At 35.1% G+C, this 17,358-nt stretch overlaps 1 protein-coding gene across 2 annotated transcripts in view; it reads right to left on the bottom strand.

Moving 5' to 3' along the window:
• Positions 1 to 8,557: 8,557 nt before the first annotated feature.
• BRIP1 (BRCA1 interacting DNA helicase 1) overlaps positions 8,558 to 17,358 on the bottom strand; it is a 186,419-nt gene continuing 177,618 nt past the window's right edge. For both annotated transcript variants that reach the window (XM_008541212.2, XM_070562357.1), the window contains exons 19-20: positions 12,322 to 12,651; positions 8,558 to 10,972 (exon numbers count right to left, since the gene is read on the bottom strand). In XM_008541212.2, coding sequence (XP_008539434.2) covers positions 10,431 to 10,972; positions 12,322 to 12,651 — 872 coding nt within the window. In that variant the 3' untranslated portion in view covers positions 8,558 to 10,430. The remainder of the gene's footprint in view (positions 10,973 to 12,321; positions 12,652 to 17,358) is intronic.

The following is a 17,358-nucleotide window of genomic DNA, read 5'->3' as shown; positions in this document are numbered from 1 at the left end:
ATAGCTAGGAAGGGGTTTTTCCTTTCTGCAATTACTGATTATAGCTTTTAGCTGTTTAACCCACACATTGTTAACTGTGCTGTTTAGGCAATATGCTATCTGACTCCCACTAGGTTCCTACAGATAACATTTCCCCGGAGCCTAACTCACCATGGTAATGGGTATTTGAGCTGTTTTTCAGGAATTAGAACCCCTTGAGGGCTAGTTGAGACCACCAACTCATCAACTGGGCCCACGCAGATGTCCAATAGGTGACCTTTTGATGTCAAGAGGCTAAAAACTCCACCCTTGGATCATGCTCACACCACCATTTTGTGAGTATGCATCCTATAAAGAGGCATGGAGTCTCACTACGCTTGCGCACATCATCAATTACCTCACCTCTCCCCACCTCCAATCACCTACCTCCACATTTCAGACCACCTTGTCCCCCCTCTCCCATAAATACCCCTGAGTCCCTATTTTCTGGGAAGTGGATTTGAGATTTATGCTCTCGCTTTCTCACACGGCTGCCTTGTGATTAAACTCTCTGCCCAATCTTCTTGTCTTGGTGTTCGGCTTTCTGGGCCGTGGACAAAAACAAATCTGGTGCGGTAACAATCTCAAGATAGCGTGGTTCAGTTCAGTTTGTGGAACTGAACAGTGCCATAAATTGGGTGCTTACCATTTTAAACCATGTATCACATGCAAGAGTGACAAAGACAACCAAGATCTTATTTTGTAAAAACGTATAAATCTGGTACAGAAGACAGAAGCAAAATAAGTAACAACATAATGTTGAAAATACTATGTTGAAGTTATGTACTAGGGGGCCAAGAAAGTTAGATGAAATACACTTAATGAGTTGGGAGGACATGGTAAGTTTTCAGAAGAATAATAATGCCTTAGCTGAATTTCTCAGGATGAGTAGGAATTTGCCAGGTAAAGGAGAGGAAGGGAACTAAGCATGGGTGGAAGATCATTAGCAAAGGCAATGGATCTGAAACAGCACGGTCTGTTTTTAAAACTATTCTTAAGTATAAAGTTAGCAAAAGGTGGCAGGAATGAGTTTGGAGATGTTGACAAAGACCAGATCACAAAAAGCCAGGTCATGCACAAAAAGCATGTCTTCATGTGGAGTTTTGACTTGACTTTGTATATAGAAAGATTTTATTTTGTTTTTGTTTTTGCTGAGGAAGATTTGCCCTGAGCTAACATCTGCTGCCAATCTTCCTCTTTTTTTATGCGAGCCACTGCCACAGCATGGCCACTGACAGACAAGTGGTGTAGGTCCACACCCAGAAACTGAACCTGGGCTGCCAAAGCAGAGAGCACCAAACCTAACCACTAGACCACCAGGCCTGGCCCAAAAGGTTTTAAACAGGTGAGTAAAATGGTCGGATTTGCATTTTAGATTGGCTAACTAGCAACAAAGTGGAAGGTGGACTTTAGAGGTAATATTGGTGGCAAAGTGACTAGTTAAGAACTATTACACCAGTCTAGAATACAGATTATGAGGATCTGAATTAACGTAATAACAGTGAAGATGGAAAGTAGGGGAGAGTTGAGCAATATAGCTCAACTCAAAAACTTGTATGACTTGCTAATTTAAGATTTGGAGAACTACATGAATGATGGTGCTACCAGCTAAAACAGGAAAAACAGGTTTCAAGAAAGAATTGTTTTTGTAAATTGAGTTTGAGTGCTATGGGGCATCCAAGATGTTGAGCAGACAGCTGGATGATGGGTCAGGAATCATCACCATATAGTTCAAGAGAGGATAAGATTATCTGGAGGAAGCATATCAACTGGGAAGGAAACTGGGCTGAGAAAAGAAGTGACATGGAAGTTTAGTCCAGTTACTGCTGGGTGAGGGGAGACAGAGGGAACTAGTTAGGAAAAATACATGAGCTGAAAAGCATGTTGAGAATCAAGTTAAGACTAGAAGCCATAACACTGTATGGGCACCAATCCACACTATTATACAACCTTCTTCAGTAGTGTTCAACTTTCTAGATATAGTAACAGCAAAGGCAGACTGCATTAAACTAAGTTTGGGGATTTTTCAGGACTGGGACAGTAGAATGACAAAGGTGGATAGGAGTTTGGGACATCAGCAAGAGAATATTCCCAGTGACTGACTATGAAGTCCAAACTTGGAAGGAAGGAAGTGAAGATTGAAGAAGGCTAATAAACTGGCAGAAAACTGAGGGAGTAGGTATAGAAGGAGGAATGGAGTAAAAGCTGGAAGGACAGAAGATCAGAAAGGTGATCAGAGAGAGGGATATTAGTGTTCAAAGTTGTATGAGTGAGGAAGTTTTAGGGTATAGTCAATGGAAGTGGGTGGATGAAATGGAGGTGAAATCACGAGAGCTGAAGTCAAGAAACTGATGCTTTGGTAGTAGCTAAGTTGGTAAGGTGTTAAGAATCCGGAATTTGAAGTTATGACACCTGGATACTAGTTCTGACTCTAATTCACTAGTTAGCTATGCTACCTAAGGCAATGTTAAATTTTTTGGGTTGTTTTGAGAAGATTCCTTTTACTCATCGAAAAATATTTACTAAGCACCTATTATGTGTCAAGCAGTATTCAATGCTCTAGGACTATTTCTGCCCTCAAAGAGCTTATACTCCTTAATGGATGTGAATATATCTTTGTTTATATTATTAAAATATTGCTAGATGATTCTGGAAAGTACTCCTCTGGAAAAAAGTAAGATAATGAGCCTTGCTTTCAGAATTCCAAGACTAGATCTTTCCCAAAGAGATTTTAGGAAACAAAGGTGGATTAAAATCAATATGAAAGTACAAAATACATCACAACAGTGGAAAGATGGGGCCGGCCCAGTGGCACAGCACTTAAGTGCACACGTTCTGCTTCAGTGGCCCAGGGTTTGCTGGTTCGGATGCTGGGTGTGGACATGGCACCGCTTGGCACACCATGCTGTGGTAGGCGTCCCACATATAAAGTAGAGGAAGATGGGCATGGATTTTAGCTCAGGGCCAGTCTTCCTCAGCAAAAAGAGGTGGATTGGCAGCAGATGTTAGCTCAGGGCTAATCTTCCTCAAAAAAACAAAAACAAAAACAAAACAGTAGAGCACTGTGACCTTGATTGTGGTCTCATTACATTCCATTTTTTCATTTATAAAATGAGGATAATACCACCTGTGTTGCTAACTTTGGCAGGCTATTTTGAGAACGAAATGAGCTAATGGTTATGAAAGCTCTATGATACACTACATGTTATACATTAAAGTACAACAGAAGTACTTGCTATGTTCTTGTTTTGTTCCCTTTAGAAAGGTTAACGCTCAATAATCCAGAGTAGAGAGGCTAAAGGATCTGAAGATGGAAACATGAAGAAAAATCGCATATCTTAAATTTCTTCAAGAACATATTTCAAAATTATAAGCATTTTATCACTAAAAAATTAAAGAGGGGCTGGGCTGGTGGTGTAGTGCTTAAGTTTGCAGGTTCCGCTTTGGTGGCCCAGGGTTCACAGGTTCGGATCCCGGGTGTGAACCTACATACTGCTCATCAAGCAATGCTGTGGTGGCATTCCACGTACAAAACAGAGGAAGACTGGCACAGATCTTAGCTCAGCGACAATCTTCCTCAAGCAAAAAGAGGAAGATTGGCAACAGATGTTAGCTCAGGGCCAACCTTCCTTACCAAAAAAAAAAAAAAAAAAAAGAAATTAAAGAAAATCTGTTAAGGGGGCCGGCCCTGTGGTGGAGTGGTTAAGTTTGCGTGCTGTGCTTCAGCGGCCCAGGGTTTTGCCGGTTTGGATCCTGGGCACAGACATGGTACTGCTCATCAGGCCATGCTGAGGTGGCATCCCACATGCGACAACTAGAAGGACCCACAACTAAAATATACAACTATGTACTGGGGGGATTTGGGGAGAAAAAGCAATTAAAAAAAAAGATTGGCAACAGTTGTTAGCTCAGGTGTCAATCTTTAAAAAAAAAAAAAAGAAAATCTGTTAAGATGCTTCCTGTGCTAAACAATTCTGCTTACAGATCTTCTAACCAGAATCATAATTGTGCATACCACTATGCATATACTCAACAAACACTGCTGTGTGCTTCGCCTCTATTACAACTCTTATCACACTGCTCCACAAGTATTTACTTTTATGTGAATTAGGCTATAAGTTCCTGATGGATATGATCCTTCTCTTACTCATCTTTGGTATCCCTAGAGCATGGCACAGTTCTTAATGCAAAGCAGGCTCTCAAAATATGTCAGATGAATGAGTGGATGGATGAATAAATGCTAGATAATATGGGAAGCTGTCCTTATTCCCAGGGGGTCACAGTGTCCCAGGGAGACAGACTTCTACACAATTAATTGCAATATCATACAATAAATATTACACTGGGGCACAGGCAGGAAAAATTTTCTCCCAGGGTGGTAACGGGCTTGAAAGGCTTACAAACTTGCTGACATTTTGGCTAACCAATTAGTTAATATGAAACTCAATTCATATTTTAGAATCCAATTGTGTCAGAATAATACTGTCTACGGACATCTCAAAAGAATGTGCAAAAAGTCCAACATTCTTTATAGGTACAGTTGGTAAAAGTACACCATTTAAAAGAAAAGAGAAAAGACAATCTCTGGTCCACAACTGAAGTAACAGAAAGTGTGAAGTATTTAATGCTGTTAGGGCAATAAGAATGAAAATTTAGAAAATAGAAAGGTCACTAGAGTCTAGAAATTGGTCAAATGAAATAGGCATATATGAGAACCAAGTATATGATAAAGTCCTGATAGAAATAAATACATTATGAATAGAATGCTCCATTCAATTCACTTAGTCGGTAAATATAATGTTGGGAATACAGAAATAACACAGACCCCCCCCCCCAAAAAAAAATTCCCAGCTCTATGGATCCTACATAGAATGTTCTCAATAAAATTTAGGGATTTCAGTGTTTCTTTGATAAAACTTTTTTTGTTGTTTGCAATGTGCACACATTTTAAGATATAAAAATAAAATGGAAAAAATGGAAAATAAATTTTCACAATATTTAAGTTCTGCTAGTAAAAGAATAACTACATAGAATTGTTTTTAAAAGAAGCTAAAAAAAAAAAAAAAAAGCTCAGAGTGCTTTTCAGCACATGGACCAAATTCTAATAGGTGTATTTGTCCTTTTGAAGGTACAATTTCAGGATACTGAGATAATTTTACTAGATTATTGTTTCAGTTTCCTAAGAACTAATACTTGGACAGTGCTTCAGAATTTATAAAGCACTTTCACATATTGCATATCATCTCATTTAATCCTCAAAATAATTTTCTTGGGTAGATATTGCTCACTTTTTCCCCCCAGAAAACAAAGCTGAGGTCCAAGGAGGTAAAATTATATGACCAAGACCACTCAGTAAGAAGCAGGGCCAAAACTCATTCCTTTGACCCAAAATTCTATCTTTCTCCCTGCCTGATGTAAAAAAAAGCTTTTATGCACTCTACTGCACTTGATACTCATAACGTTTGATCTATTTCTTAAGAAATTATTTATCTCCATTTTAAGATGAAAAAACAGAAGCTCAGGGAAATAATTACCTCAAAGTAAGTCAGTAGGTGGATCTGGAACATGCTTCCAAGTCTAAGGTAATGAAGTTCACGTATGCTGCCAATCAGCTTTAAAGACTGAAATATGGAAATATCAATACATCAATCTACTTTATTTTAACTTAGATTAGCCTATACTAAGGATGGCACAAAGTAATTTTTTATATTTCCTACCTCCTTCTGCTTTAGGTAATAATTTAGCTCCACAAGCAATACAATAAAGCCCTGACTGGCAAGGCAGATTACTTGGGTCCTTTTACAAGATAAAAAGATCAATGTTTGAAAAGATGGTTAATATTTAAATATGAATACCATAACACTAGTTTGAAAAAAGGGGAAAATATACCAAGATGATACTGGATCCAAAATAATAACAATCAGTATTTAATATCTTTAAATCTTTTCAACTATGTATGACTCATATAAAAAAGATAGACACCTAACTTAGTTTACATAAATGATATGCCACTTGTACAACTTAGTATTTTATAATAGCAAGGAGCCAAATGAGACATTTTAATATTGAGTTTTGTAAATTTTGATGCAAACTAATTTCATGTGAAGTGATGAAACTTTTTGGAAAAGCATACGAAAATCAAAATCATATAGACTGCTTAAAAAAGGAAGATCAAGATAAAAAAATATGAAGTATCAGAAGAGTACTAAAAATACCTACTTGATTATGCTTTGTTAACAAATATTCCTTTTAGTCAGTATTTAACATTAGATTTTCAAAGGTTAATTTCTGGGAATAGTAAGTTTCATATAGCTTTTGTTTTCTTTCCAATATATTGAAGCTTGTTTATTACAGAGTGGAATTTGGTATAAGATGGGTTGTTTTGGACCTTATCCAAGAGTTTAGTTACTCAAAGCACTTCATTATAAGGTGGTTTCACCAATAAGGTGATCTACTGGCTTAGATCCCATGGATATTATAACAAGGCTCCATTGTAAAGTACAGGAAGCTGGGCAGCTAATGGTTCTATCAAATGAAACCTTAAGAAACAAAATTCTTTTTTTTTTTCAGTGGACATGAAAATCGTTTAAGGCTAGAAAATCATAAGCCTAGGTCATCTGTCTAAATTTCCATTTCCTGAAGTGACGTTCTTTATGATATGTTTAATAGCTGCACAGATAATTTATGTTATGGTTTTACTTCCATAGACATTCATTGTCTGATGTGGTCTTAAATTTATTTTTTATTATGAAAAAGGTCAGTACTAATACTGCCTTTCTATTTACAAAAGACTGACTGCATTTGTCTATGGAAACAGACAAGAAACTACTAAGAATTCATTAAGTTTAAAGTAAAATCTGAGGTAAAAAAGAGCAGGAGCAACAATAATTGTGTGGTAATCAAATATCAAAAAAATGCTATCACTTAGAGATTAAATGACTACAATAACCAGTCTTTCAAGTGATTTGACAACTAGGCACTTTGATTTCATGAAGTTTTATAAAGAATGCTAAAGAATTAAATATTTTGAACATGCTTTACTATGGGAGAATAATGTGACAGTCATATTGCAGAAAGATATGGGAAACTTTTCAAAGAATGGCACCTGAGCTAACGACTGTTGCCAATCTTTTTTTTCTTTTTCTTCTCCTCAAAGCTCCCCAGTACATAGTTGTATATTCTGGTTGTGAGCACTTCTGCTTATGCTATGTGGGACGCCACTTCAACATAGCCTGACGAGCGGTGCCATGTCCGTGCCTGGCATCCGAACCGGTGAAACCCCAGGGCCACTGAAGCGGAGCGCGCGAACTTAACCTCTCGGCCACTGGTCCAGCCCCTGGGAAAGACTTTTTAAAGAATTAATGTCTTGAATAGAAAGATCATAAGAATAAAAACAAAGCCTTGTGAACTTAGAAACAATACCAATTAAAAACCCTGTAATAACTAAATGAATAGTAGAAGCATGGTAAGAGTTGTCATGAATTTGCAAAATAATTATAAAAAGTTTTAAATGATTCATCTAAATTGCAAAAGTCAAGTTGTGAAACATCTGCTCTTTACACTGTACCTTTCTTCTATGAGTAAAGCCCTTTCTCCAACTGGTAGTTTTCCTAGTTTGTGGCCTGTGTGCTTTATATACTTTCGGCCCTTAAGTAAATTCAGTATTACATAATTAGTTCATATGCATTGAAGGGGTAATGTAAATTAGCTGATAAACAATTTCTATCTTATTTATAGATCTCAAAAGCCTTAAAAAAATAAGGTAGCCAAATAACTCTTCCTTCCTACTGTATAAAGATTTTTTTATTGTTGATTTATCTATCTATCTATCTATCATTATTGAGGAATGGTTCATATAAAGCAAGGGTGTACTCCAGACATATGATTGACTTAACAACTATTAATTGAGGACTTACCGTGTGCCGGATACTCTCAACTGCTTTTTACATGTTTTAACTTATTTAACTCTCTAAAACATCTCTTTAAAAAGCATGTTAGCACTAATGAAAATGTTCCACCTCCTCCTCTATTATAAAGAGTAATATTATCCTGGTCAAAGTTATGATCTGAGGGGACTATATACCTGTTTCAACAGTGATATCATGTACAAAATCTTTGGAATACCTCTTAGAATTACTAAAAGCTTGTGGCACATCTCTACATATATTCTTAGCAATGGAAATTTTTAGCCTTGGGGAGAACTAGATTTTGGAAAGAATAAATCAAACCCAGGGAAAGGAGATGGTGTTTGAGATCAAGTTTGGATAATAACACTAAGGTATGATTAAAAAGTATTGTGCTTGACTTTTCTTATGTAGTTTACCAATTCTTCTAAAGGCAATTTTAAGGGTCCAAAAATGTTTTGATTGCAGCACTGTTAAATATCTTGCTTCCCAAGTTACTATGCACGCATTCATACAATTATTCTCTAAAGGTTGATGAGTATCATTTCACCTTTTCTACAAAATGGTTTGCTTTATTTTAAGCATTTGGAACAAAAGCAAATAAAAATTGATTCAGAGTAAAATATCAACATATATTCGTTTAAATTACAGATTTTTAATGCCAAAAGGGATTTGCATGATTTTACAGTATTAAATTCTGCATTTCACAGATGAAACTAATTCTCCAAAAGGCATGATGACTACCAAACATGACTTAGCAAATTAGAGGCAAAGCCAGGAATCAAACCCAAGTCTCTGGTCTTCCACCTGGTATTCTTTCTATATCCCATTACCCTTATCTGTGGATTAAAAACTATACCAGAGAGGAGAAATGGTTTCACTCTTTCAAAACAATTTAGAAATTATCTTCTAACCTAGTGTTTGTAACTTATTACTCACTGATCAACTAAGAAAAATATATAATATTAGGTGAGATCTAATATATCTCAATCTATAAATGAATTCTTTAACTGGTAAATTATCAATTTAAATTTTTTTGAACTATGCTTAGAGTTGTAACATCCAATGCTATCGAAACCAGTTGTAAGCAATCTAAATGCTATCAAAATAAAAGTAAACATATGCATATACAATAATTCATTTATCAAAATGAATATAAAAGATACTTGATTGCTGGGAATTTTGACTTTGAAAATAATAAACCACATCCACAACTTGAACAGCTCATAAAATTTCAATTCAAATCACTCAAAAGAAGACTAAACATCCATTGAATAACAGATGTTTCTTAGAAAAAGATCAGTGAATGTATTTTTGAAATGTCAGAGAAGAGAATATTTTATAACCATTTTTGATCAGAACTACAGTTTCATTCACAAAAACATAAACAGAGTCAAAATTTACAGAAAAGTTTACTGAACTCTAAGGGAACATTTTTCAGCTACAATTACATGTTTGGGTTTATTTATCAAATTTATATATGAAGTTTTCTATCTTAATGGTTGCATAATTAAAGCTTCTTTGCTACAATATGTCACTTTTTTCCACAGTGATTACGAAGCTAAATAATTAGAATTGAAAATTTGGAGTCCTTCACTTTTTATAACTTTACATAAATTCACTTAAAACATGCTTGATTTGGTTTATAAAACAAAAATGTCAAACAATTTCAATGAAAAATGTATGCAGTTTTCTTCCTTAATTCTTAATTACTCACAAGTAGGCAATTTAATACAGGAATACATTTTTCAAGAAAACTTTGATTTCTAAAAAGAAACTCCTACCGATTTGAGGCAATATGTATAGTGAAATATGACTGAGGTGTGACTAGATTAGAGTGCTGTTAATATTTATGTATCAGTATGAAAACAATTGGGTGAAGAGGACTACAAAATACAAATATTTATGTGAAATTTAAAGTGCCCTAGGAAACTACATATCTTTCAGATTGATTAATTTTAAATTGCGTTTAGCTAAGGAAGACATTGAAGGAAAATATTTTGTATGAATCAAAACTTGAGAATAGTAAAACATATTTCTGAACATAAAATAGACTTTTAAAGAACTCTAATGATAATGAATTAAAGTGAAAATATATCTCAAATTAAAAAAATAACTATGCCACTTATCCAATGTATAAATTATCATTTACAATAGAGTTTAATAGAAGCATGATGGCATATTTTTATAGCTACAGTTAAGTATTACCTAACATCAGGGAACACATCTTTACTTTTGGAAGGAGATTGTTTAAAGTTCTTTATATCTGTTTCATGAGTTTTTCCCAGCTCCAATTCATTTATATGAGTTGTTTTTATGTTACTACCAACGTCATCAATTTTACTTTCTTTAATGTGCATGAGTCTACTCAACTTAGTGCCTGTACAATCCTCAGCTTTCATTTCTCTGACTGAATCCACTCCTGTCATAGTTCTAATTTCAGAGATCTTCAGCTAAAATGTAATTTGAATTATCAACCAATATACTTTCTCTATCAGTTCCAACTAATTAATTTTTTTCTTTATTTGTATCTACAGAATCATAAAGTTCAGGTGTAAAATAGATAGATTCATCTTCTGTTTCTGTTTCAAATGCTGTATTTGAAGTGGAAAGCTTAGCTTCTTCACTTACTAACGACAATTCAATGTCTGGATCCGGAGCGTCTTCAGAGTGGAGCAGCTGTTTGGAATGATTATTTTTAAGAAGAGTAGCATCAGTCTTTGTTGATGGAAGAGTAGTTTCTGACTGAGAGCATGGTCCAAATGATGTGTTTACTGTCAGAGATGAGGGCTCACACTTATCAGTGAGTGGCAAAACAGTTTTATATTCCTTTTCTGTTTTGAAAGTAGAATTAGAGGCACAAGCCTCTGATGACCTGAACTCAGGTGTTACAGTCAGAATTTTACCAGTAAGATATTGTCCCAAAGAATTAAAGCTAGACCAGCTAACACTCTTTGTCTGTTTGTTGAAGGTTGGGCTTGTGGATCTGGAAATCACGATTTTTTCTGCTTTCACTGTCTGGGCAGACTCTTCCAATAACACTGAGTCATCTATGAATACAAAAATTTAAGAGTATTAACTTTCTGTTTCTAACTAACTGTTTATAACATAACTGTTATATTAAAATGATTTTCATTGGAAATACTGAAATAATTGTATAGGATACTTAATTTAGAGCCCACAACCAGTAGTAGCAGGACTTCCATCTTAGAATGTAAAGCACAAAATGTTAACTCTGAAAGGAATCTTAGGTTTCCAGTGATTTCTAGCCCAAGTCATAATGCTGTCTGCTAAACTATCAAACTTCATACCAGGGACCTCAGGAATGAAAGAGAAAAGGAAGGGTAAAGAGGAAGACAGCTGAGTAAAGAGGGAACAGGCTATAAAAATTTGCTTTAAAATCTACTAACCAGTGACTGAGAAAAACTGACCTAGACTAATTCCCTTAAGGAACCTTACAACCATAAAGACTAAGATATTTCCTTAAAGTTACAAACAGGTTAGAAATCAGACCCGAACTAGAACCTAGATTCCCTTATTACCAGTAGAATGGCCTTCAATTCACTAGGATAGAAGCATATACTACAAAGTAAATATTTAAAAACTAATATGTTAAACTACTATCATATATTAATTAAAATGATATCTAATGATATACACCAGAGTGTGTCAAACTTTTTCTATAACAGGCCAGACAGTAAACATTTTAAGGCTCTAAAAGTCATATTGTGTCTCCTCCAACTACTCAATTATGCTGTTCTAGTGCAATACATAAAACTTACTCAAGTCTGCTACTGTGTACAATATGTAAATGAATGGGCATGACTCTGTTGCAGTAAACTTTATTTACAAAAACAGAGAGCAGGCAGAATTTGGTCCAGACATAATAGTTTGCCAATCCCTGATATAGACCACCATATGCTAAAATATCATTTTTTACCATTTAGAAGAAATGACTCTCACTTCCTCAAACTAAGAAATTCATGTGAGAGAAGTTGTCTATAAATTAGATCAATCTTTAATATAGCCTTGAAAAACATCTGCCATTTGAATAGACTCTATTTATCATCTTATTACATATTTACAACCCACCCTGGAGGGATAGGTAAGCAAATATTCCTTTTTCTATTAAGACTCAAAAAAGTTAAGGGACTTACCCATGGTCACAAAGCTAGTTAGTGGCAAAGCTTGTTAATGGAAAGCCAGAAAATATGCTCAGATCGCCTCACAAGTTTGTTCCCATTCCAATACACCATACTATTTCATTATTTTATGATAACACCTTCTATTACAAACCAACATATTTAAGGAAATTAATCTATAGTATAATAAATATCATTTCACTAAATAAAAATGAAAGACTTCTCTACCAAACATAAATGGGCATAATTTTTCATACTTTTCTCATTTCTGGAGATAACGCTGCCTGGTAGCGATGGACTTTCAGTTATCATTTTAGGACACTGTAGTTCTTGCACACACATTTTTGCTTCATCTTCCCTAGGACTTTCTGGTGATAGATGGCTTGCTGCTTCCAATAAATAAGTTGAGGTATTGTCCTTCAAACAGGCCACTTCAAACGTAGACCCACTGTCCTGTATAGACTTTCTGTCCTCTTTGGATACAGCAATGACCTTTTGGTGCTTTTTGGAAAATTCAGCCAAGGACTCCAGCGCACTTTCAAAGGTAGAATGGTGCTGAATCTGCTGCCGTACCCATTTAGAAAGTCCTAAGGAAAAAAGTAAACCCAGAGAAGAAACTTTGGTTATTTAGTTATTAAGATATTATGTATTAAAAAAAACAGATATTTTTTCTAATCAAGTAATCTACTTTGAATTTAGAATATAGGCATACTTCAGAGATTATGTGTGTTTGGTTCCAGATCATGGTAATAAAGCAAATATTGCAATAAAGCAAGTCACACAAAGTTTTTGGTTTTCTAGTGCATATAAAAGTTATGTTTACATGGGGCCGGCCCCGTGGCCAAATGGTTAAGTTTGTGCGCTCCACTGCAATGGCCCAGTGTTTTGTCGATTTGAATCCTGGGTGCAGACATGGTACTGCTGATCAAGCCATGCTGAGGTGGCATCCCACATGCCACAACTAGAAGGACCCACAACTAAGAATATACAACTATGTACCTGGGGGCTTTGGGGAGAAAAAGGAAAAAAATAAAATCTTAAAAAAAGTTATGCTTACGTTATACTGTAGTCTCTTAAGTGTGCAATAGCATTATGTCTGAAAAAATAATGTATATACCTTAGTTAAAAAATACTTTCTTGCTAAAAAATGCTAACCATCATCTGAGCCTTCAGTGAATTGTAATCTTTTTGCTGTAGAAGATCTTGCCTCGATATTGATGGCTGCTGACTGATCAGGGTGGGAGTTGCTGAAAGTTGGGATAGCTGTGGCCATTTCTTAAAAGAAGACAACAATGAAGTTTGCCGCATTGATTGACTCTTCCTTTCACAAATGATTTCTCTGTAGCATGCGATGCTGTTTGATAGCATTTACACACAGTAGAACTTCTTTCAAAATTGGAGTCAATCCTCTCAAATTCTGGTGCTACTTTATCAACCTAGTTTACATAATACTCTAAAGCCTTTGTTGTCATTTCAACAATCTTCACAGCATCTTTACTAGGAGTAGATTCCATCTCAAGAAATCACTTCCTTTGCTCATCCATAAGAAGCAACTCTTTATCTGTTAAAGTTTTATCATGAGATTGCAGCCATTCAGTCAAATCATCAGGCTCCACTTCTGATTTTAGTTTTCTTTCTACTTCCACCACATCTCCAGTTACTTCCTCCACTGAAGTCTTGAACCCTGCAAAGTCATCCATGAGAGTTGGAATCAACTTCTTCCAAACTCCCACTAATGTTGATACTTTGACCTCTTCCCATGAATCACGAGTGTTCTTAATGTCATCTAGAATGGTGACTCCTTTCCAAAAGGTTTTCAATTTCCTTTGCGCAGATCTATCAGAGGAATCACTATCTATGGCAGCTTTGCCTTACAAAATGTATTTCTTAAATAACAAGATGTGAAAGTCAAAATTACTCATTGATCCATGGAATGCAGAATGGATGTTGTGTTACCAGGCATGAAAACAACATTAATCTCGTTATCTCTATCAGAACTCTTGAGTAACCAGGTGCATTGTAAATGGGCAGTAATATTTTGAAAGGAATCTTTTTTTCTGAGCAGTATGTCTCAACAATGGGCCTAAAATATTCAGTAAACCCTGTTGTAAACATATGCGCCGTCATTCAGGCTTTGTTATTCCATTTACAGAATACAGGCAGAGTAGATTCAGCATAGTTCGTAAGGACTGTAGGATTTCTGGAATGGTAAACAAGCATTGGCTTCAACTTAAAGTCACTAGCTGCATGAGTCCCTAACAAGACAGTCAGCCTATCATTTGAAGCTTTGAGGCCAGGCATTGACTTCTTCTCTCTAGCTCTGAAGGTCCTAGATGGCATTTTCTTCCAATACAAGGATGTTTTGTCTGCATTGAAAATCTGTTGTTTAGTGTAGCCACTTTCATTAATCATCCTGGCTGGAACACCTGGATAACTTGCTGCAGCTTCTATATCAGCACTTGTTGCTTCACCTTGCACTTTCATGTTATGGAGATGGCTTCTTTCTTGAAGCCTCATGAACCAACCTCTATTCACTTCAAACTTTTCTTCTGCAGCTTCCTCACCTCTCTCAGCCTTCACAGAATTGAAGAGCATTAGGGCTGTGCTGTGGATTAGGTTTTGGCTTAAGGGAACATTGTGGCTGGTTTGATCTTCTATCCAGAACGCTAAAAGTTTCTACATATATCAGCAATAAGGTTGTTTCACTTTCTTATCATTGATGTGTTCGCTGGAGTAGCACTTTTAATTTCCCTCAAGAACTTTTCCTTTGTATTCACAACTTGGCTGACTGGTACAAGAGGCCTAGCTTTCGACATGCTTTCCTCACTAAGCTTAATCATTTCTAGCTTTTGATTTAGAGTGAGAGACATGTAACTCTTCCTTTCACTTAAACAATTAGAGCCATTGTAGGGTTATTAGTCATCCTATTGTTTCAATATTGTTGTGTCTCAGGGAATAGGGAAGCCCAAGAAGACGGAGAGATGAAGGAACGGCTGGTCAGTGGAGCAGTCAGAACACACAACATTTATCAATTAAGTTCACTGTCTTATATGGGTGTGGTTCTTGGCACCCCAAAACAATTAAAATAACATCAAAGATCACTGATCACAGATCACCATAGCAAATATAATAATAACGAAAAAGTTTGAAATATTGCGAGAATTACCAAAACGTGACACAGAGATACAAACTGAGCAAATACTATCAGAAAACTGGTGCCAACAGACTTGTTCGATGCAGGATTGCCACAAACCTTCAATCCGAAAAAATGCAGTATCTGTGAAGTGCAATAAAGTAAAGCACAACAAAATGAGGTATGCCTGTATATAGAATGGTTCTCAATATGCTTCCTGTCTTTTTACCTTCGTATGTAAATATGCTCATTGTATCTGTAACATTTCCCTTTATATGAAGCGATTGTCAACTGGAGGGAAGAAGGAGGCAGTGGGAGTATAGTGGGGGAGGGGAAATGTATTATTTGCCAGTTCAGCATGATTGGGGAATAAGACCAATTTAATCTCATCATGATTGCCCACAAAAGTTGCCTACCTTTTAATTGTAGGGAAACTAGGAGTTGTAAGCAATATAATCTTCCACTCTAACTTTTAAAATTTGACTCCTTTTGTAAAAATAAATTCAAGATTCCAGTCTCATAGGTTTCTTTGTTCCCCTACTCCCCCAATTCCAAATAGATCTTAAAATATTCTGGGGGCAAGGTTTGAAAGGAATAACACTGTTTTATGGGCAAATCATGTCCTTTTTGAATATTTATTATATAATTATTTTTTAATATACAAATAGGTTGTAAGGGAAAAGATTTGACCTGTGACATGCTAAAGCTGCATAAAAATGAACCATTTAAGAATATAAGGTGTTTTGTAGTATGACTCACTTCAGAATAAAATTCAAAATCAGATATTTGGATTTTTAGAATATAACTATTCTCTACTGATGCTACTAAAACTATGATCATCTTCTGGAGTAGTTAAAAAAGTCACTATAATATTTTAAGTTCACAGAAAGATAAGGCAGGGAGGCTTCAAGCAACTTGAACTACTATACTTTCATTTCAAATACATTGTTTTAGTTAGTTTTTTTAAATGGAGTTTTTCTATCAATCGATATTCAGGCAAATTGAATTTAAACAAAAATTAGTCATCAAAAAGAATGTGTATGTTGTTGTGCTATTAATGCTTAATTAAACATTTCATACGAGTCTGAGAAAAAATAAATAAAAACCATACAGAAATAATGAAAAATACTTAATTCAAAGAATCTCTCAACAAATCTGAACTATGAGATAAAAATTTAAGTTCTAGATTTTAAAATAAGACAAAAATTTAAATACACATTTTCTTTAAAGTTCTTTATTTTTGTTTGCTTGGGCAAAATAATTACATGAAATAAACATATGAAATTTTCCAAAATTGAAAAATTTTAGTATTATAGTTACCTCTTTCATTTTGAACTTTTGTAATCAAAGAAGGCCTATTCAGTGTAAAACGTCAGTTTGCTTTTTTGAAAACCTGAAAGAATCTGAGCTCCACCTGCTGACTAAACATAAGCACTTAACATTTTGCTTTCCTTTATGTCTTGATCTAAGCACAATGGCTTGCTTTACATGGAAAGAGAAGAAAAGACTAATAAAGCAGCATTTGTGCTTTAATCCAGATGGACATGTTTGAATATCAAACCAAATATAGTAACTAGGCTCTGAAATGGAAAAAGTAGAATCCATACCCATACACAGCTAATCTGAAACAAATATAAAATTTCGCATCTACCCCTTATAGTATGGCATGAATTTTTTAGTTTATACTTTATTAAGATAAAGAATTTAATACAGAACTTAAGAACTTTATTACAGATAATAAAAAGATGCAAGTATTTCCAACAGTTCTTTAATAACAGATGGATTCCTGGATTCCTGGTATTGACTTTAAAGGGACCATGCTACTGCTGGATAAAAACTATATACACACAATATTTGTTCATTTGAGTGAGGAAAAAATGACCATCTAGTTGATCTTGCAGCATACAACGGTGCTTTGTTTTTCCTTTTAGAAAATACTAGCTCTAACATAAACTCTGTAACAACTGAAGCATTTCTAAACACACACAACAACAAACCTCAACATAACCCAGAATGAAATAATAAAGAATCTTAAGCAGCCAAAGGAGATGTGCATGTGTGCTTAAATGTAAAAACTTAATATTTCTTGAAAATTCATTTCTGTGGAACACCTTTTTCTCTGACAATTGTAAATAAATTATTACTATGTTATTGAATCAAA

The sequence above is a fragment of the Equus przewalskii genome, chromosome 10 (genome assembly GCF_037783145.1).
Source record: "Equus przewalskii isolate Varuska chromosome 10, EquPr2, whole genome shotgun sequence".
Lineage (NCBI taxonomy): Eukaryota > Metazoa > Chordata > Mammalia > Perissodactyla > Equidae > Equus > Equus przewalskii.
The sequence above is the reverse complement of the archived record's forward strand: the minus strand, read 5'-3'. Positions and strand labels throughout refer to the sequence as shown.